Raw genomic sequence first — 22257 nt, 5'->3', positions numbered from 1 at the left:
AGACAGTCTTAATGACAATGAACAAGGCAGGGACTTGCCCTGCTAGATACTGAGATTTAGGACAAAACTAGAGCAATTAGGACTTTGTCATACAAGGCAAGAGCAGACAAGGAGCTATGGAATGAGAAATATAAAACCACAAACCTTTTAGGAAAGGGCATAGGAGAGCATCACTAGGATCTCAGGGTGGAAGGGATTTATGTAACAAGACAAAAGGATGCAGTGTTAGAAAAAAGATGAACTCCTTGGGCTATGTGATGAGGCAAACATACTGTAAAGGTGGTGGGAAGTCAGGCCACTCAAAGGGCGACTGCATTTGCAATATATACAATTAGCATAGGATTACACCCAGTATATATCAAATATCAAAAAGAAAAGATTCTAATTATCACTCATGAAAAAATAGAGTCCGCACAGAAGTGGGCAAGAGCTCCATACGGGCAAAGAAGGGGAAGCATGAAACTGACCACAAACACACAAAGATGAGCCACTTTCTTCATGATCACAGGAATGCCAAATATGGACTACACACTGACAGTACTGGGAGGCACTGAGGACAAGAACTCTGTGCCTTTATCCTATTACCTCTACCAGCAGATCCTATGAAGCCGTACCCGCTTGAGGCACCTGGCCACTGCCATCACTGTATCCTGTATCAGCCGTGTACTCTGAGGTCTTACCCACCCTAGAGGGACTTCCTCTTTTCCCAGACCTGGCGGACCAGTTCCTAGAGGAGCTAAAAGTGATTTGCCTTCGAGCATGCCTCTCCTATACAAACCAATCAAACAGGAATCCATCCGTGTCTCCAACCACCTCCTCCATCTGGCTATCACACTCTAGACCACTACATACCTATCTTAATAACTCCAGGATCAGGAACCAAAAAACTAGACAGTGGCCCTCTGATCCCAGAGCCTGCTGAGATCACTCAAAAGGGCCCATTCTCATCCCGCTGATCCTATCTTAATGATTTTTTTTTCCCACGGAAAGCACAATAAAGTCTCCTGCCCCTGTTTTCCCATCATTGCCTCGGCCTGATCGACCCTAGTGCCACCCTGTGTGGCCCCATAGAACATAGTGTGTCTTGTCATCTTAGAATCTGAGTATAACCAACTACCTTTCCAATGGCAGTCATTTCCCATTGAGTCTCTTGGCTGGCCCGGCCACACATAAATAATAATAGGACCTACAATTTGAAACACGCCTCCATGTCCTTAGAAGGCCAGACCCACCCTTGAGAAGGGACTATGAAACAGCTACACTCAGAGACATCTCTATTTCTACCCCACCTCTTCCCAGTGTTTTCCTTTCTTGTCTCTCAGTTCCTCAGTGAGCTGCAGTTCTTGTGAATTTTGGGAAACTGGGCTCTTCTTTTTTATTTTTATTTATTCTTTAAATTATTGTGTTATGTTAGTCACCATACAGTACATCATTAGTTTTTGATATAGTGTTCCATGATTCATTGTGTAGAACACCCAGTGCCCCATGTAATTCGTGCCCTCCTTAATACCCGTCACCAGGCTCACCCACCCCCTACCACCCTCCCTTCTAAAACCCTCCTTTTGTTTCCCGGAGTCCATAGTCTCTCAAGGTTCCTCTCCCCTCCAATTTCTCCCCCTTCACTTTTCTCTTCTCCTAATATCCTCCATGCTATTCCTCATGGTTCACAAATAAGTGAAACCATGATAATTGACTTTGTCTGCTTGATTTATTTCACTCAGCATAATCTCCTCTGGTCCCATCCCTGTTGATGCAAAAGTTGGGTATTCATCCCTTCTGATGGCTGAGTAATATTCCATTGTGTATATGGACCCCATCTTTATCCATTCATCTGTTGAAGGGTATCTCGGCTCCTTCCACAGTCTGGCGATTGTGGACATTGCTGCTATGAACATTGGGGTGCATATGGCCCTTTTCACTACATCTGTATCTTTGAGGTAAATTCCTAGTAGTGCTATTGCCATTTCACAAGGTGGATCTATTTTTGATATTTCGAGGAACCTCCACACTGTTTTCCAGAGTGGCTGCACCAATTTGGATTTCCACCAACAGTGTAAGAGGGTTCCCCTTTCTCCACAACTTCTCCAAAATATATTGTTCCTTGCCTTGTTGATTTTTGCCATTCTATCTGGTGTAATGTGGTATCTCAATGTTGTTTTGATTTGAATTTCCCTGATGACTGATATCCAAGATCTATAAAGAACTTCTCAAACCCAACACCCAGAAAACAGATAATCAAGTCAGAAAATGGGCAGAATATGTGAACAGACACTTCTCCAAAGAAGACATACAAATGGCTAACAGACACATGAAACTGGGCTCTTCTTAAAGAACACTGGGGAGTGGTGCCTGGGTGGCTCAGTGGGTTAAAGCCTCTGCCTTCGGCTCAGGTCATGATCCCAGGGTCTTGGGATCGAGCCCCGCATCCGGCTCTCTGTTCAGCAGGGTATCTGCCTCCTCCTCTCTCTCTCTGCCTTCCTCTCTGCCTACTTGTAATTTCTCTCTCTGTGAAATAAAATAAAATAAAATAAAATAAAAGAACACTGGGGAAATCCACTTAAACTATCTCACAATGTTCTCTTGCAGTTTCCTAGAGCAGGAGGACCATCACCCTTGCAAATTCTCTTAGAATTCATTTGCAAATAGACCCATCCTTGATAGGGAGACCATTTCTCTTCTGCTCCCAGGGCTAGATCAGTGAACAAGGCAAAAGTAGCATTAAGCAAGACTACCCCAAACTCAAGGAAGGGGTCAGGTTGGCTTTCCTGGGGCCACAGCTGACACTCAAAGCAGGAGGGCTGCACAGAAGGGCCGTGCCTTCCCCCCCCCACCCGCTGCCACAGGCTTCTGACTGGGGTGGTAGCTGAGCTTCTAATGGTGGCAGATATGCAAGTGCTGGATAGTTGAAGTGCTCAGGGGAACAGACCATGGCAGATCCAGTCTGTCCCATGGCTAGGATAGCACAGATAGGCATCGGGGGGTGTGGGGACTCAGTGACTTGCCCTTGGTACAGCTGGATAATCTGAGACAAGAAGCAAGGGGTAGAAATAAAGTCTAGGAGGCCCATGAGACCCCCTCTGTTTTCCAGGCTTAAAGAGATTTCTCAGTTAGGGTGGCAAAGGGAGCTCGGAGCTCTATTATCACCTAGAACATTATTTACCACTTCCTGGGTGCTTTGCACACACGGGGCACCAAATGGAAAATAACAGAAAAGGAGGCCTCATCTGGTGAACCGAGGTAAGGGCAGAACCAAAGCCATCACCGGTAACCAAGGGCCTGGAACCTCAACCAGTTGTTTTCATTTTTGATTGAACCAATGAAGCCATTGGGGAGAAATGAAAACCAGGGTGTCCCCCACAGCCTGGGAGGCTGGAGGAAACCAGAACAGCGGTAGTACCTGTTGGTGACAAAGTCAACGAGATGCTGTTTGAACATGAGGCTCCACCTCTTGATGACATTGAGCAGGGTCGCTTTCAGGGGTCGGAGGTCAATTTTCATCCAGCCATCAAACACCTTGATGGGCTCCAGCCTGCACACCTCTTCATAGAGGTTTTCATAGGAGTCGATCTGGGCCTTAAACTGATGCAGAAGAGGAGGGTTCTCCGGAATGCCGTCTTCTGCGTGGGCTTCCATCTCCTCGGGGGTGAGGACACGCCCATACAGCAGAAACTGGCTCAGAGTCTCCCCCCGGTCCTCCACGTACAGGTAGGAGTACTGGCTGAAGGCGTTACGATAGTTGCAGCAGAGGGCCAGCACGCTCTGCACCCTGTCCAGGAGCGCATTCCTCATTCTCACCAAGGGGGCCATGCCCTCCATGTCCGCCTGGGGGAGGGGCGAGGCAACAGCAGGGGGTTAGGCCTCGCCTTTTCCAGAAGTCTGCCCATTAGGCTGGCAGCCGGTGGGAGGGGCTTGCTGGTTAGTACCTGGTAGTGGGGAGAGCCATTCTGGGGGGAAAGCCGGGGCACGAGGGACGATATTCCAAAAATGCTGGTGACCAGACCCTCAACAGCATCATAGAAACCGCCCTTCACCCCGTACTCCAAGGACGGAGAGAAAACTAATTCCGGTATGGCTAAGCTCAGCTGGGCTTCAAATATCGGGGTGAGGCCTGCCTTATTTTCTGAAAAACAAGGAAAGCATGCTCACACAAAAACGAGAATGGTTAAAATGGGCGCAGGGCAGTACCTGTTTTTAAGATGCTCTGAATATTTCTTTCCTTGCTCTAAGCTATTTGGGCAGAGGAAAATGGAAATGTAAAATTTGCTAACTCCTCCCCCCGCCCAAGAAAAGGTGAGGGTAACAGTCTTGCAGTGTTTACCAACAGGGGAACCAATGACATTTTGAATAGGCCAATTCTTGCGCTGGGCTGTGCTGGGCATTGTAGGACATTTACCCTCCTGTCCTTGGAGGGCACGTCCCAGGGACTGGACAACCCAAGCCAGCCCCTTTCCACATTCCCAAATGCCTAGGTTGGGGGAACGACGGGGCAGAGGTGAGGGGATGTGGAATGGCCTCTAGTTGAGAACAGGTTGATTATGCAAAGCTCATTTCTCCAAAGCAGCTGATTTCCCTCTAGGCACACCTCATGCAATTCCACGGGTAGCCACTAGCTGCGCTGTGACACGCCTGTCAGTAGTAGGCTTTGGCAGGAAAAAACAGGTTACCACCCTCTCTGTTCTGATCTTTTTCTGTGAAAACCGAACCTCTTTCAATTCTGTGGTCCCAGAGTCGTAAAAAATTTAAAAACAGTATAAATAATTAACAGGTCCCTGATTACTTGCTAGACTAACTTGCCTTGCTAAATTTAAATCAAAATATAACAGGGAGCGAAATGTTGCAAGGACAAGATGAGGTGCTTAAACTTTTATTAATAACCGCTTACATTCGTAGGTCTCCTTGACTGTGGAAATATTTGGGAGACCATGATGTGCTGGATGCTGTGGGTGGTGGAAACCCCCGGGAATCCATTACCCCTCTCCCCCCAGAAGCAGAGGGAAGAGTGGGCACGTGTGGCTGCCTTTCCCAGCCCTGCCAGTGGTCACGTTGACAAGAGGGTTAGCTCACTGTTGGCATGTGGGGAAGAGCAATGGTTGCCACTTCTGTGGCTGTGGCCCTGGAGACAGCACGGGAGCCGTCTCCACACTCTTCCCCGCTCATGGACGAGAGCCAGGCTGTGGTGGTGACCCAGCTCAACCAAAGAAATGAAGGCAAGGTCCTTGAACGTGTGGAACCACAGCACGGTGGGAACCAATCCACTAACCAGAAGCACTCCCCTTAATCTAGAACTTAGGGGCTAGACCTCTTTGTCCTGGAAGCCACAATATTGATGGGGCTCTGGCTACCACGGCTTCATCATTCACCCCAGCTAAAGCCACAGTGGGAGACTCAAAGCTCTATAAGACCAAGGCCTTGCCTTCAAAATTGTGGGGCTGATCAATTTGCATTCCTGGATTCAGGAGTGTCTCATCAAAAGCATATATGGAGGGAATGCACAGAAATTACACTATCCTGGAAGAGTTGTTTTTTTTTTTAATACCTATGATTTGCATATGTACTCATGATATATTCTGCGTTACTATATGCATGAGATACTGACAATTTTAATAGATCGGGTTATATACAATTTATAGGATGTAAAAGACTCATGAGGCCATTTTGACTCCAGAGATTTCTGTCCCGTGTGCTGCTGTGAGAACTTAATCCTAAGGTTCGATGCAATGACATCATCATGACCATACAAGTCAGATTATCTTGGTGGTTCCACCAACTTGGTACAAGTCAGTCACTTTAGGGGTTAAGAGGGGGAAGAGCACTTCTGGACAGAGTGGGTAGCATTGGACCTAGGCAAGGTTTGCATTTTAAGAGGTGACAGGGAATCCAGCCCAAGCCGTGGAAATGGTGCTGGGCTCACCGAGCACAAGAAGGTGGAAACACTGAAGGAGGGCTGGAAGGACAGAGCGGTCCAGCCGGGCTATGCAAAGGGTCACAGTGCTCTTCTTCTTCTCAGAAGCTACCCTTCCTAGGTTCCTTCTCCTCCCCGCTTAGAGAACCAGTCCCTTCAAAATTTCATCTAGAATTCCTTGACTCCAGCACCTGCCAAGTCCAGCTCCTGCCCATTCTATATCATGAAGAAAGTACCTTTCTCCTTTCCGCCAGTTCCATGAAGAGAAAGTCACTTTGGCAATCTTGAAGGACCACACCATGCCCTCTCCATCCTCTTGCTCCCCCCTCCGGACAGCTCAGATTGGGAGAGCTGGATAGGCATCAGTCGAGCATGGAGTCACTATGTTTAGGAAATATTTCCCATGCAGTGCCTGTGCCAAGTGTGCCGGGGCAACTTCTAGAATCTTCTAGAGGATGGCTGAGGCCCTGTGAACCTCCAGTGCTAGATGAGGTTTGGTTGGTCCACTAAGGTGAACACTGTTGGTCCCTAGGAGCCAGTTCTCCAGTCTCAGTGGCTCTGCTCCATGCCCCACTGGCTACTTGCCCCCAGGCTCTAGAAGGTGATCCCCCCCCGCCACCATGCTGACTCTTCTGGAGCCTGTTTCTTGCTGCCCCATATCCTTTTGTGGAGCACCTTGCAGACAAAGAGCATGTCTCTGATCTCAGCCACTCCACCTACTAAGACCACTGGAGGTTTGCCCATCTTCGCTACACGCAGAGCTGGCCTTGCTTCCCTTTGTATCCTCAGCCCAGTACCCTCATGCCCTCTTATTTGGGCTGGGTGGGTATCTGGACATGGATCGTGACCTACCCATCTTACCACTGGACTCTCTTTCTTTCCCTGGGTTGGACTTGACACCTTAAACTCTCTTAAACACCTTCATCTTCTGGCTTCAAACTATTCACCTCAGCCTTTTCATTCTGACAACTTTGCCAATGGGACCCTTACACCAAGCTCCTCAGAATCTACTAGAACACGAAGTGTCAACTCTTCCTCTCTTTCCATCCTACCACTTACTAGCCAAGGTTGGCCCTGTGTACCTTAACTCAGTTTTTCCATCACAAATTCAAAGCTATTTTTTTTTAACAGCTTCAGAGAAAGCCCACAATCTCAACATTCCATTTCCTTGCAAAAACTACCTCATCTCCAGCTTGCCTCTTTTCACACAGAAAAGCTTCTGTTTCTTCCACTTAACCTGGCGACAACAACCTCCCTGTGTTCTCAAAAGGCTACAGAGATAGAGTCCATTAAGCTTGAAGGCACAGAACGTCCCCCTCCCACTGCCATGAACCAAGTCCAAAGGAAGTCGCCATTACTAACTATGTTGCCTGCTGCTCCAACTTCATTCTCTTTATGAAGCTTTATTTAGATTCAATTGGCACTTGGGTTTTTGCTTTTGTTATGGGCTTCACTATCTTAGAGCCTGGCTTACCACCTGAGTTTTAAAGAGAGAAAAATCTTTTTTTCTGGGAACAATGTAGAAACTCAGCACCCTGGTTATTTTACTAGGTACCATTCACAACACATCTGCAGCATTTTGCGAAAAGGCACAAAGCACTTGATCACACTTCACTTTTCATCAATAGGTGCTACTGTTATCTTTCCAGTAATAACACACGTCCCTAAGCCAGTAAATACCAGTGTTTTCCAGGAGGTACTTGAGGGAGCATTCAATGGCAAGAAAAAATCCATCCAGCAACATCTCATCAATGTAGATGAGGTAAGTCTTCCAGATATCAGAGGTTGGGTCTGCTGCAAATAGACCTAGGTTTTCCTAAGAAACAGAGAAGAATGGATTTAAACCATGTTTAATAATATGGAAGGGCTGGTCTAGTTATCATTAATAGGGAAAAAACAACACTGGGGCTGGGGGGAGTTTGCTATTACACATATATAGAATCCATTCTGTCTAATGGGTATAACCACTGAGTGAAAGGAACATGAACTTAATACGTGAAGGGACTATGGGGGTCTCATCCTGTCCCCGAGAAAGAAGGATGGGGTCAGGCCACTTTCCCAGGAAAAATGGGACACCGGGTGTGATTGATAAGTGTTGATGGGTGTGCTGTGGAAGAAACTATATCAAGGCAGAAGTTAGGGCAGAGAGAGGAAGGGGTGCTAGGGGTAGAGGGCTTTAGGATTCAAGGCATGTAATAAATTTGGGGTTCAAGCAAGTAAACCATTTCCTGGCTAGTCCTTAGAAATGAGCTGGAGTGTTTTGTTCGGGGCATTTACTACTAAAGGCCACCATGCTGAGTGACTTAGAAAATGCATACATATAGGGGCACCTGGATGACTCAGTTGGTTAAATGTCTGACTCTTGATTTCAACTCCGGTCACAATCTCAGCATGGTGAGATCGAGCCCCGCGTCAGGCTCTGTGCTAGGCATGGAGCCTGCTTAAGATTCTTTCTCTCCCTCCCTCTCTGCCCCTCCCCTCCCTCTCTAAAGAGAGGGAAAAAAGAAAATGCATTTACATAAAGGAACACATGTGTGCTCCCCGCCCCCAAAACCTGATGGGATGGCACAGACATCCCACTTACTCATCACCATTTTCATTACCAAGCCTTCTGACATCAACTTTCCATTTATCCCAGATCTTCAAACAAAATGCTAACTACTTTGCAGAAAGAAGTACATTTTTTAGGTGACGCACACCCCTTTACAAACATTTCCATGTATAAACCCCCTGGATTAAAAAAAAAAAAAAACCTTCATGATCCTGTCTTTACATGACAAAACTCTAAAATACATTACCTACCTCTTTCCTTCCAAAGTAGATAGACAATTTTTTTAATGATTTAAGGCCAATCGCCACACAAATCATAAGACAGTGACAACATCAAGTTGCTCTCAGATGTTATTAAGTGTGTCTGTCTGCTTTTTATTTTTTTAAATATTTCTGTTTTATGACTGCTTTGTGTAGTTGTTCAATCTCCTCCCTAATGTCACACCATCAGAATGGCTATCTCGGGACACCTGGGTGGCTCAGTTGGTTAAGCAGCTGCCTTCGGCTCAGGTCATGATCGCAGCATCCTGGGATCCAGTCCCGCATCGGGCTCTTTGCTTGGCAGGGAGCCTGCTTCTCCCTCTGCCTCTGCCTGCCATTCTGTCTGCCTGTGCTTGCTCTCTCCCCCTCTCTCTCTGATAAATAAATAAAATCTTTAAAATAAATAAATAAATAAATAAATAATTAAAAAAATAGAATGGCTATCTCCACATTTCCACGTTTTACCTGAGCTCTACTATGGTCTAAGGAGCAAAAATGTTGGAATTTCCATGCACTAGGAAAAGAAATGCCTTGAGTTTCTGATTCTAGCCAAGAAAGAGGAATGAGATCAGACCTTCCCAAGAAACAGTTCTTTGGGAGCAACTAGAGAACAGGGATGGGATCCTTCAGAGAAGGAAGTCCTCAAGTTGAGCTTTGCAACCCCCTGACTTTCTACCTAGAGGCACCTGCCAAACTGTGCCCGTGGCTCAGGAAAGAGGACCACAATGACAGACATCCTTCCTGCCAGGCAGGAAAAAAAAAAAAAGGCAATGGAGGTTTTGGGGCTACAGAGATCACGGAGTCTCCTTGAATCTTCGAACATGAAGCCGCACATCCCGGGAGCCAGACTCTGTAAGGCTGGGCAGAGCACAGTTGTAAGCTGCACGGAGATCATGCGGTCATAGGGTGCACTGGGCAACGTTCGTGTTCTATCCAAAGTAGCAGAAGACCTGACAGATGGCCCAGAGTGTTGCCGAGACCCCAGAAACACCATGCTTTGGGGGTTAGAGCTTCCCTAGAGTATGGTCTCCTTAGACCCCATCCTCACAAAGCTTAACATCGAACCTCAGCAGGAAGAAGCCGACCCACCGGTAGGTTAACTGCCTGTCAGAGGAAACATGCAAACTCCTTAAGGGAAGTAACAACTCTGTTCTAAAGTGGCCTCCAACATGGCTGGAACAGAACAACCACCACCACAACCACAAAAATTACTAGATAGGCCAAGGAGCAGGGAAGTGTGACATTTAACCGAGAGGGGAAATCATCACAAAAAACAGACTCAGCAAATAATTGCCATACCAATTCTGCAACGCTGCTTCCTCAGATTGATTTTATGTGAGAGAGAAATTAACCTCTGTCACATTAAAAAAAAAAAAAAAAGACGACTCAGAAAATAAAATAGATGTCGGGATTAGCAGATAAGAGTGTCATAATTTGATTTAAAACTCCTCAAAGTTGATGAAAAACAGGTTCGAGAGGTTCACAGACTCCGAGCTGGGTGAACAGAAAGCAGACCTATCTGGGCACATTGCAGTGAGACAGGAAAAAAAAAAAAATACAAAGATTAAGAAAAGAATCTATTAAAAGCAGCCTGAGAGAAACAATACATTATATAGAGAGGAACAAAGACACAAATTACGGCTGGCTTCTCCTCAGAAACACTGGGGAGGGGAGGAGACAAGAAAATAACTTTTGTTAAGACAAATAAAACTGTCGATGTAGAATTCTATAGCCAATGAAACTATCCTTCAAAAACAAAAGTGAAATAAGGACATGTCAGAGAAACAAAAACTGAGAACACGTGTCATTGCTAGACGGCATCTGCAAGAAAAACTAAAGGGAGTTCTTCATCCTTTAGGCTGCAGAGAAATGACCACAGGTGGGAGGTCCATTTTCCAAGAAAGAAAAAAAAAAAAAAAAAAAAAACAAATCTGGAAATGGTGAGTATATGGGTGAATATAAAATACTATAAATATTTCTTCTTGAGTTCTTTTATATTTCTTAAAAAATATATTTATTTTTTTAAAAGATTTGATTTATTTGTCAGAAAGAGAGAGAGAGCACAAGCAGAGAGAGAGAGAGAGAGAAGCAGGCTTCCTGCTGAGCAAGGAGCCCGATCTGGGACTCGATCCCAGGACTCTGGGATCATGACCTGAACCGAAATCAAGAGTCAGAGTCAAATTGAACCACACTGAAAACATTTCACAGGAAAACTCTGAAGCTGATGGTGATTCATTTGAGACCTACTGAAACCCAGAACAACCACAGCAAATGTCATGCACAGGATGCAATGCCCCTTGAGAAATCAGACTATTTAAAAAAAAATGGTTAATAACAAGAAGGTAGGAAAGCAAGAACAGAAAAGCAAAACAGACATGAAGCAAATAGGAAACAGCAAAATGGTGAGCTAAATCCAATCATACCAATAATTACGTTCAGTGTCATCGTCTGAACATTCCAGTTAATCGGCAAAGTTGTTAGCAAACTGAGTCTCTACTATACGGTCTGTAAGAGAAGAATTTCGAATCTGAGGAAACAAACAGGTCGAACGTAGAAGGGCAGGATGATAGGCAGGATGAAGAAGGAATGATGAATCTGGAAGGTAAGACGAGAATATTAACAGGAAAAAAGAAGCCTCAGGTCAAGGGAGTCTTCTGAGAAATAAAAAGAGAATTTCATGAGTATAAAGTGGTCAATTCATCAGGAAGTTATAATAATTATAAATGTGTTTGTAACAGAAGAGCATCAAGGGACACTGGGGTGCCTCCCTCGGTGAAGCGTCTGACTCTTGTCAGGTTGTGATCTCAGAGTCTCGAGATCGAGCCCCGCATCGGGCTCCACGCTCTGTGCAGAGTCTGCTTAAGACCCTCCAGCCCCTCCTTCTGCCCCTCCCCCCATAAAATAAATAAATCTTTTTAAAAAGAAAAAAAGTCAACAACATCAAATACTTGATGAGAACTCTGACCACACTGAAGATTTTGACAAATCATCATTCACAGTCACAGGCTGAGCTTTTAGCACTCTACCTTCAGTAACTGGTAGAACGAATGGACAAAAAATTCAGAAACCATACAGAAGATCTGCACAATACTATCAGCCACTTTGAACTACTTGATATTTATAGGACACTATGCCCAACAATGGAAGAATAATGTATTGTCAAGTGTGCAAGGAACATGCCATAGATAGATAGACTTGTAGGTCATGGAAAAAGTTTCAGGGAGTTCCCGATAATTCAAATCTTTGAGAGTACTCTCGCTGACCACACTGGGACTGAACTCAACATCAATTTCATCGGGCTATCCAGAGAAGTCCCAAACATGGCGAAATGAAGCCATGTGCTTCTCAACGATTTACTGAGTTAAAGTATGAGTCACAAGCCAAAAAAATTTAAGGCTGAATGCTGAATGACAACGGAAATGAGGCCTGTGAAATTTGGGGAATGCAACTACAGCACAGCTAACAAGGAAAATTATGTCAAATGCTTGTATTCAAAAAGAAGAAAGACTTAAAATCTGTCCCCTAAGTTTCTGCCCTTGGAGGTTGGTAGGGCGGGGTAAGATGGGCATCATAACCCCAAATTAAGAAAAGAAAGGCTAAAGAACAAACAGCAGAAATTAATGAACTAGAAGACAGATGAAGAAAATCAACCAAGTCCAAAGTACATGTCACGTGCCTCAGACCACAAATCATCCCAAATGTCAACTGTGGCTCGGTACTGACTTTGGGCTTGAGATCAACCTGCCAGAAACAGCTGGTGTAGGTGGCTGGGGTAGGGCTGAAGCTGGTGGCCACTTAGAGCTCCCATCCATGGTCCAGTCATTGACAGCAGACCCGAGGCTGCCCTGATCACAGGCAGGGCAGAGCCTTGCTGCATCAAGTACAGGTGCCTGCACGGCTTCTTCTCTTTACCAAAGGCAGGCAGGGAGACCAGGCTCATCTTCCACCTCCCTGGGCTGATAGAGCTGGGTGACAGGGACGCTGCTGGGCTGTGTGGCAAGTTGAGGCTGGTTAGTACGGATGCTAATTTAGGGTTCTGCACTGGAAACATCCTTCTATCTCCTTGGCGTCTGGCGTGGGACTTAAGTCATGCCAGTGTCTTAACAACCATTAAAAAAGTATTAATTTTGACACGCTGATACCAGAATGTCTTGCCTCTCTTCCTAGCCGTTAGCTTTAGTTCTCTTGCTGTCACTATACACCTCCGTCCCTGAATGCAGAAGACACGGCGTCTGTTGCTTAAATCATTTCTTACACCCAAATACAATTCCCCGTGCCCTGTGTGTATCTGAGAGGCCGGTTATTACCTGCACGAGGGCGTGAATCTTAAGTCCAGATTCTTTGATGAGATGGTAGTATTTTTCCATACGATCATGCTGATCGTCCATGGAAAGAAGGCATTCCTTTTTTCCGTCTTTTCTCTTAAATATCGGAGACACCCATGTTTTCATGATGTTTTGAATCTCTTCCACATTGTCCTTAGCTTTCTGAATTCTTTGTTCGAGATCGTGAATGCCATTGGTGATTTGAATGACATAATCCAAAATGCCTGCTCCCCCAAAGAAACAAAATTAATTGAAATCACTAAGGTCTAGTTGCCATAAAAGGAAGGGATTTAATATTTGTAGGGTTTTTTTTTTAAATTTTATGCATTTGAGGGAGAGAATGAGTGGGGGCAGAAGGAGAAGGAGAAGACCCCCCCGCAGAGCAGGGAGCCTTATGCGGGTTTTGATCTCAGGACCTTGCAATCATGACCTGAGCCAAAGGCTTAGCCAACTAAACCAGTCAAGACCCCTTAATATTTGTAGGTTTTAAAAGACTTTTCTGCACAGGTTACTTTGTTGTCACCAGAGCCCTCTTCTTCTTAGTTGTGTTGAACAGCCAAAATTGACCATAACCCTGATTATGGAAGGAAAGAGACAAAGAGGTAACGCTTACCAACCAAGGACACAAAAGCTGGCACAGCGGCTGGGGCATACCAGTGCACCAGGATGATTTCATTGGATTAATGGACCTTATATTTTTGAGCACTTTTGCTTTATTAAATGTTGAAAACATTGTTCCCTCTTGCATATAAAATAAAGTTCAGACTCGCTTAACATGGCATTCCAAGACTTCGGAGTTGACTGTAACTTTCCTTTGAAACTCGACCTCTTTTGAGGACTCTAATGAGAATTAATCTCCCTCCCCTGTGACTCACCATGCTGTATTTTTAATTCTGTGATGGCTTTTTATCGTAGCCTGTCTTGCATGATTTAGAGTTGTACATATGTCTGTGGTCTCAACTAAATGTGAGCCCTTTGAGGGTAGGAACCATGTCCCACATACCTCATATCCCATATTCCCTGCCTGGTCGCTCACGTAGTACCCTGCAAATGTTAAACCATCCAAGAGATTAGTAGTGAATTGGAGGATACCTGAGAATTAAAAGCATAGTACCCCCATTTGAGAGGACTACAGTCCAGGGGGGCCTGTGTGGCCCGGTCAGTTAAGCCTCCGACTCTTGATCTTTGTCAGGTCACAACCTCAGGGGTCATGGGACAAGCTCCACATTGGGCTCCACGCTCAACAGGGGGTCTGCTGGGGATTGGGTTCCTCGCCCTTTTTATCTCCCTCTACTTCTCCTCCCGCTCACGCACAAATGAATAAATTTAAAAAAAAAAAAAAAAAGATGTCTACAGTCTAGTAAAGAAAATTAAGTAATTGGGATAACATAGTAAAAGCTAACATTCCCAATATATACTGGAGAATGCAGAGTCTCCCCCAGAGCACAGTCACAAGATTTTCTAAATCTACCAATCATATCCAAAGAGAAGACGAGGAATGGAAGCCCTTCTTGCCCTCTCTGTGATGGATTGCTGTCTGAGAGGGCAGGTTTGTGTTTCGAACACAAAACCAGATTACTGGGGGGATCATTCAAGGTTCAATCAACTTCATCAGGATCTCAGCACCCCCCACCACCAATCTCCCCACCAAGTTGCAGGCGGTGCCCCGTTACCTTCTGTTTTCCAGTTCAGTGTCCCCTCCGCAGCTCTCAGACGGAGATCAATATCCCTCAGCTCTTCCTCCACTAATGGATATTCCACCTCCAAAAGAGTCTTAACCACCTTGTTGTACCAACTGGCCATCAACTCCAACTTAGCCACGAGCTGCCGATAGAATTCCTTGGAGGAGAACATGGTGGCCGCTGTCTCAGGAACCTGTGCCATCTGCCTGGGTTCAAGATAACTCATTTCCTTCAGCACTGAAATCAGCTGGAGAGGAGAATCAGCGTTAAGTGGCAGGGAAAAGCAGCAAGGACTAGAAACCCCAGGACCCCAGAGACCTTCTGGGACTCCTCTTTTGCTTCTACATGTTCCTTAAATCTAGAGAAAGGAAATTGAGTTTTAGGCAGAAAGAAGAGGGCTCAGAGGCAGAGAGTCTTACCAAGGCTGTAAGTCCCAAAGAGCAACAATAACAAAAAAACCTCAAGGAAGGCGGCATGAGTGACAGGAGAGGTCTAGCCTGATGTTTCTGGGCAGGCAGCTGACCGAGCCAGTTAATTCCTATGGAGGGGCGAAGGCACAAGGGAGGGGAATCACCAGGTATAGGCCAGCCAAATGCCTGAGAAGCCCCAACCTCAGACTTCTGCTGTTCTCTCCAACCAGGTCAGACACACACACGGTCCCAGACACTGACAGAATTGGGAAGAGATGCCCATTGCACAACTTTAATTGTTAGCTATAATCATTTGAAATAGCCTTTTGTTTCTGGAAGCCTGTGTTGGCTTGTCTCTGGGTTTTAATCTACTAGGAAATGGAAGTCGCCCAGGCCTCTCTGAACTTCTGTGGGTACTAGATTAGGTGGAACCGCCCAAGTGAGAGGCCAAGAAGATGTGGTCCAGTGAAAAAAGAGGGCTTTGGCTGGGCTTTTTGGCATCCTGGTCTTCACCCTTTGCATTTTTTTTTTTTTTTTTTTAGGATTTTATTTATTTATTTATTTATGAGAGAAAGAGAGAGTGTATCGGGGAGGAGCAGAGGGAGAAGGATAAGCAGACTCTGCACTGAGCATAGAGCCCAATATGGGGCTCCATCCCACAACCCTGAGATCATGACCTGAGCTAAAATCAAGAGGCAGACGCTCAACCAACTGAGCCACGCTGGTGCCCCACACCCTTTATTTATCCTGTTTACCTCAGAACCTATGAGGACTGATGTGTATAGGTAGGAGGGACAAAACAGATACCAGGCCACAGATTCTCCCCATCCCTCTTCTGCTTCCCTCCCCTTCCTCTGCATGGAGACACCTGGACTCTTACTCTCTCTGCAATGGTTCTAGGCCAGTGTTCACTACTGCCCAGCCAAGCTTACTCAGGGTTAAGGCAATTGCTAATCATTCGGCAGGGAAATGCCCTCAGCCTCCTAGCTTATTTTGAAATAAGCTCAAGATAGATATTAAAATTCAAATGTAAAAACTAAAAACAAAAAATTAAAACCCGGAGGCTGCTTATATGATATTGAGGCAGAGAAGGCCCTTCCAAACAAAAAACAAAACAAAACAAAAGAAAACAAAACAGAAAATAAAAGACAGAATTTATAAGCATAAAGTATCATTCACATAATGAAAGACACACCTCACCTGGTAAAAAACAAAAGCAAAAATTTTTTAATATCTGACAAATATTGCCCAAATACTCAAACAAATTCAGAGGAAAAGAGGGCACTTCCACTCCAAAGTGGGAGAAAGACATGAACAAGTGATTATAGAAGAACTGTAACTGGCCAGTGAACACATGAGAAAGTTCTACTTTACTGGTGGTCTAATAAATACAAATTAAAACAATCCCGAGATATTATATATAGATATATAGATATTTAGTTGTACACGCTGGAAGCAGTTTGGAGAATAAGATGATATCTTTCTGGCAGGAAAATGACAAGAGTTCCATCTTCCTGAAGAGCAAATTGATAATACACATGTGAATTCTCACAATGTTAACATCCTTTATCCCATTTCTAGGCATTCATTCCAAAGAAACCATTGAGGATGGATATAATAATACAATAATAACCAAAGAGCTTCCTGTAGCATTATTTATAATGTATTTTATTTCATTGTAAGATGCCTTCAGCTGTAAGATTCACTATTATTTCATGTCCAACTAAAGGGGGAAAAATGTTGTGTGTTAAACCATAAACATGTGCCATTTTCAAAGATGTTAAACAAAGTGCATCCTATGATCAATGAAATACAGATTGATAAAACTAGAAAATAATTTAAATGCCAATGGGAATTTAAAATAATTTAGAGAAATAATTTACAAAAATGCATTTCTCAGGGCGCCTGGGTGGCTCAGTGGGTTAAAGCCTCTGCCTTCGGCTCAGGTCATGATCCCAGGGTCCTGGGATCGAGCCCCGCATCAGGCTCTCTGCTCACCAAGGAGCCTGCTTCCTCCTCTCTCTCTGCCTGTCTCTCCGCCTACTTGTGATGTTTGTCTGTCAAATAAATAAATAAAATCTTAAAAAAATAAAAATTTCCCCATATAATTGCTATCCTGGCCCCCAAAGGGGCAAATCTGGTCATGTCCCTCTATTCACTCTTACTAACATAGCCATTGTCCCATTGCTCGAAGCTGGAGCTAAGGGATGTTCACGGCTCTTCTTTGACTTGTGCATTTGTTGTCTCCCCCTGACTCACTTTATAAGTCAGGTATTCATTCCCTCTCCCCTTTTCCTCCCTCCTTTCCTCCCCCGCCCTTTCCTCCTCTCACCTATGAACACCTATAAAGCACCTACTACGTGCCGTGCATTGGGGCAGAGAGAGTCCTTGCTCTGGAGTCTACGGAGGAGGCATGGTCCATTCTCAACATCGTCTCGTCCTGAGGGCTTCATTCTTACAGTTACAACATCTAGACCGTGGCCTAGTTGGTAATCCAGAAACTCCTCACTTTGGGCATTTAACATTCAACTCCGCTCAGAGTGCCTGCTGATAAAATTATGCCCAGGAGTTCAATGATTTAAATGTCAGGCTTGTGTCATTCCAAAGTGAAGAAACAGACCCTCCAACTCCCTTTGCTGACTTATATTCCAGTCGGAATTGATATTCTACTTAAACTGTAATTTTCTCAAAAGACACTCATATCCTATGAACTCCATTTCTGGCTTTCTCTGTGCATTCCTGGAGAACATGCCACTGAGACAGCAATAGGCAATTGCTTTTAGCTCAATGCAACCTATACTTTTGAAAAAAATTTTTTCTGATATACTTCTTGATATGGTCTAGCTTTTGGCTTTCATGAAAGATGCCACATGAAGGTCTTCTGCCCTTCTGATCGCCTGGAGCAGGATCTCTCAACCTCAGCACTACTGACTTGGTTGTGGGGTGCTGTCCTGGGCATTGTTAGGGAGTTGAGCAGCATTCTTAGAATCTACTCACCCCATGCCATTGGTATCTGCTCCATGTTTGACAACCCAAAGTATCTCCCGGGGGGACAAAATGATCTAATAAAGATATATCTTTGCATGTTGAGGTTCTAGCTTCCAACTAGCTGGGTTCCTTGAGGGTGGGAATGGGGTCTTACACTGGGTTGACCCTCCGGCGTCTAGTCCATGGCCTTCATGTGGAACATGCATTCAAGGTAGGTGCTGTCTGCTCTGTCTGGTACTACCTGGTAATGCCGTTACCCCATCTGCCCAAAGATGGGGAGCAATATCTATTACCTGTTTAAATATGCCTCTAGAATTCTAGATAGCATCTATCTAGACTAAGATATTTAAAATTCTGGGTGAGTTCATCTTGAGTGTAACTGCCATTCTAACTTTGTGTGGAAAGGCAAGTTCATTGTAAAACTGTTATCACACACAGGAAAGTTTAAAAAGTTATTTTGCGATATCTTCTGTTGTGCAAAATCAACACAAATCTACTGGCCAACCATGGGGAAAAAAAGGCAGCCATCGGACAACCTGAGAAAACATGGCACCACAGCATTCACCCCCAGTAAGAGATCCAGGGTGGAAATTCTCAACAGCTTCTGCATATTATTATCAAAAGCCTTTTTGCTTTGGAAATCAGCCGGAACCCAATTTCAGGAACCCGAAAGGCAATTCCTGCTGCCTGACTTACCTGTGGGTTAAAGTTGACAGCGATCTGTTTTGTCTCCGGGTCACGTTTCAGGAGTGGTCGGGAAAGATTGTACTGTGACTTCTCTGACACGGTCTGACACCAGTCCTCATAAAGTCTCGTCTCATACCTGCCAGAACCAGAGAGAACAGCCACCTCTTACGCACCCTCCCAGCAGCACCTGGCGAAGTCCTAGTGAAGACAGAGATATCTTAACGTGTATATAGCCCAGATACCTACATGTGAATGTGTGCACATGTGTATCATGAACTGAAGATACTATTGGTAAAACACTGGAATCTGTTCTTTTTTTTTTATTTTTTAAAGATTTTTGTTTATGGGGGGGCTGGTGAGTGCATGCACACATGCGTGCACAAGTTGAGGGGGAGGGGCAGAGGGAGAGGCAGATTCCCTGCTGAGTGGGAAGCTGAATGGGGGACTCAATCCCAGGACCCTGAGATCTTGACTGGTGCTGAAGGTCCACGCTACACTGAGCCACCCAGGTGTCCTTCCCTCAATCCGTTCTTAATTCAGAGTCAGTGGCTCAGCCTGGTAGCTCCTGCAGGTATCACCTCATTTCAAAAGGTGGCCCAGCTTAAATCAAAGAGCAGAAAGAAAGGCTCCCTTCAGTCTTTGCAGGGTGTAATGGGAGTTGTGATTTGTCTCATTAAATGCTGGAAAAAGTCACTGGCTAAGATTGCTCTCACACTGATCTTCGAGAAGCTCAAGGTGCCCGTGGGTGGGTCGTTACACGCTGACTGAGCCCCTCCCCTGTGCTGGGCTGGAGGGTTAACACCATGAAGAAACACCGCACGGTCAGTGCTGCTAATGCCATGGAACACAGCTAAGCAGGAAATATGGAAGCACAATCCTGGAGAGATGGACAGGACAGGAGGTATCCAACGGCGGGCTGAGTGTGTGATGCGGAGAATGCCGGGAAGCTTCATGGAAGAAGGGCCGCGTTAAGGCTTGACTGACTCTCAGAGGAGAAGAGGTATGGCAGTGAAATGATTGCTCCCAGCAGAGGTGAGAAAGGGTGGCCTGGGATCCGGGAACCCCTCAGGCCAGAAGGGGCAGGGACAAGGCTGGAGAGGGAGGCAAAGGCCACAGGGGGTGCCTCGAGACAGTGGGGTGGGTGTGGGGAGGCCCTGAAAGGCCCCCCAGTCAGGGGATGAGCCAACATCCTCGATTTGGGATTTGCTAACCGCATGGCAGTGTGGGCAGCCGGAACGGTGCCCACAGAAGATTCACTGCCACTTTAACGCAGGAATAACTAGGAGTGCGGGCACATGGTCATTCTTATGTTTTCTCGGAAAGGACCCAGGAAGTATTTCTAAAACTCATCTTCTCTTTCTGCAGCACAAACTGTTGCTTTCCGCTCAGTGAGCAGCTGCTGTGATTTTCTGCGACACTGGTCTCAAGGTGCAGCAAGGAGCTCCCTACTTCCTCTAGCTCTGCCAAGTTCACGCTCCCAGCAACATTACCCCGGAGAGTGTCCATTAGGGCCATGGAGCTGCATTCCCCAGAGGCCCTGTGTTGGTGGCCCAGCAGGGCGCTGTACTCACCGCCATCGGGTTCTATCCTGAGACACAGACAGGCATTTGGCAGCCACGGGGGCGGGGGAAGGGGGGGTTAATCTGCACAAACCCGGAACCACAAAGGCATGGCGGGGGGCTATGCCATTTGCAGAACAATGCGATCCCAGAAGCCGCTTACTTTTCCAGCAGTGAGAGCATATCTTCATATTTCTGGGTCATTCGCTTTCCTTCGGCAGAGTCCATGCAACTGCCCCCACAAAAGAGAAGAAGAAATGGCATCAATTCAGAAGTCAAAATAATGATCCAAGTAACAAACTACAGCCTACAAAGAACAGACTGAACCGCTTCGTGGGCCGGTCTCCAAACATCCCTCAGGGAGCCAGCCTCCAGCCTCCAAGCCAGCAGCGCCCACCGGCCACTAGAGGGCACCTGCACTTCCAGAGATGAGGGTGGGCCCCCCAGGTGACACGGAGGGAACGCAGCCAGCCCTAGCCCAGCCAGTCACACGTGGGTAAGTGAAGTCCATCCGAAATCTGAATAAAAGGGAAACTGAGACACGACAGGAAAATGCTCTACATAGTTTTCTGTATTTAAGGAAGAAAAACTGTCTATAATATTGTGCATTGCAACACTGTAACAAACTAGATAACATTAAAACAATGTGTGTGTATGTGTGTATACACTGTTAGCTGGGTTTGATGCTCCTTTGCAACAGGAAATAGAGACCAGCTTCTGGGTAATGTGTGAAGCATCTGCACTTTTCAGAACCTTCCCAGGAACCCTGTGGGTTCTGCTGGCAAAATGAGGCAGCTTTTTGCGAAAATTTTTATAAAAACCCATTTGGGCTTTAAACCAACACAAAGTTTCTTCACTAGATCTCCCGAGCTTTCTGTGTAAGCCCTCACGCCTGCACAGAAAGCTCTGGATTTCCTGAAGGGCTTTTTTTTTTTCTTTCTCCCAGTTGCTTAGTTCCCTTCCCTGGTGAATGAGCAGATAGTGGAAAGACGTGGAAAAGGCTTCAGACTAAGTGGGCTGGCTCCCTGCCAGCCCTCCTCCCCTCACTGTGGGATTTCTGCAAGCCTCCTCACCCCATCTCACTTTTGTTTCTGGAGGAGGAGGAGGCCTGAGGGGACAATGGTCCCCCACTGCAATGCCTGGAAGTTTGGTAAGTCACCGGGCAAGGGCAAATTCCCCCTAGGTTCTACTTCCCTTCCTGGTGAGAAATGGAAAACATTTTAGGAACCCATTTGTATATACAGCTGACCCTTGAACGACGGGGATGCCGACCCCCATGCAATCAAAGATCTGGCACAGAACTTGTGACTTCCTAAAAACCAAACTACTAAGAGCTACTGTTGGCCAGAAGCCTTCCCGAGAACATAAACAGCCAATGAAGGCATATTTCCCACATGACATGCCTTATGTACTGTATGCTTACAATAAAGGAAACTAGGCAGAGGAAAATGTTAAGAAAATCATAAGGAAGAGAAAATACATTTACAGCACTGTAAAAACTCCGTCTGGGCCAGCGGCCCCTGGATCTGTCTCCTGCTCGGGCGGTGTGTGCAGGGGACAGACCAGGCGTCACCCCTCCTTCCAGCCTCCCAGCCCTCTCTGACCTCTTTCCCAGCTGCAAGTTTGAAACCATCTTCTCAGCCATCCCCCGCCTCTGGGACCAACCAACACCATCTTCTGAGCTCAACTCCTTCCTGCTGACCAACCATGAGCTCCCAGGTTCATCAGATTTATTGCATCGAGGAGGGGAGGCCACGGTCAGCCTGCACCCAGTCACACCTCCCTCCCTCCAGACTTCTACTTCAGTGATGTGGTCCTGGAGGGCTGGGCCGATTCTTCTGGCCATGAAAGGGCAAGGGTGTCCTTTGTCTCTTGAAGTTGCAACACCAGAGT

General features: G+C 45.9%; 1 protein-coding gene across 1 annotated transcript in view; it reads right to left on the bottom strand.

Moving 5' to 3' along the window:
- The window catches only part of DNAH9 (dynein axonemal heavy chain 9), a 318684-nt gene that overhangs the window by 259467 nt on the left and 36960 nt on the right, over nt 1-22257 (bottom strand). Inside the window, exons 11-17 of the mRNA XM_082708418.1 lie at nt 20528-20596; nt 18815-18941; nt 14712-14967; nt 13021-13262; nt 7583-7718; nt 3924-4120; nt 3398-3822 (exon numbers count right to left, since the gene is read on the bottom strand). Coding sequence (XP_082564544.1) covers nt 3398-3822; nt 3924-4120; nt 7583-7718; nt 13021-13262; nt 14712-14967; nt 18815-18941; nt 20528-20596 — 1452 coding nt within the window. The remainder of the gene's footprint in view (nt 1-3397; nt 3823-3923; nt 4121-7582; nt 7719-13020; nt 13263-14711; nt 14968-18814; nt 18942-20527; nt 20597-22257) is intronic.

The sequence above is a fragment of the Mustela nivalis genome (genome assembly GCF_964662115.1).
Source record: "Mustela nivalis genome assembly, chromosome: 17".
In the NCBI taxonomy this organism is placed as follows: domain Eukaryota; kingdom Metazoa; phylum Chordata; class Mammalia; order Carnivora; family Mustelidae; genus Mustela; species Mustela nivalis.
This window is presented reverse-complemented; position numbering and strand designations above follow the sequence as displayed.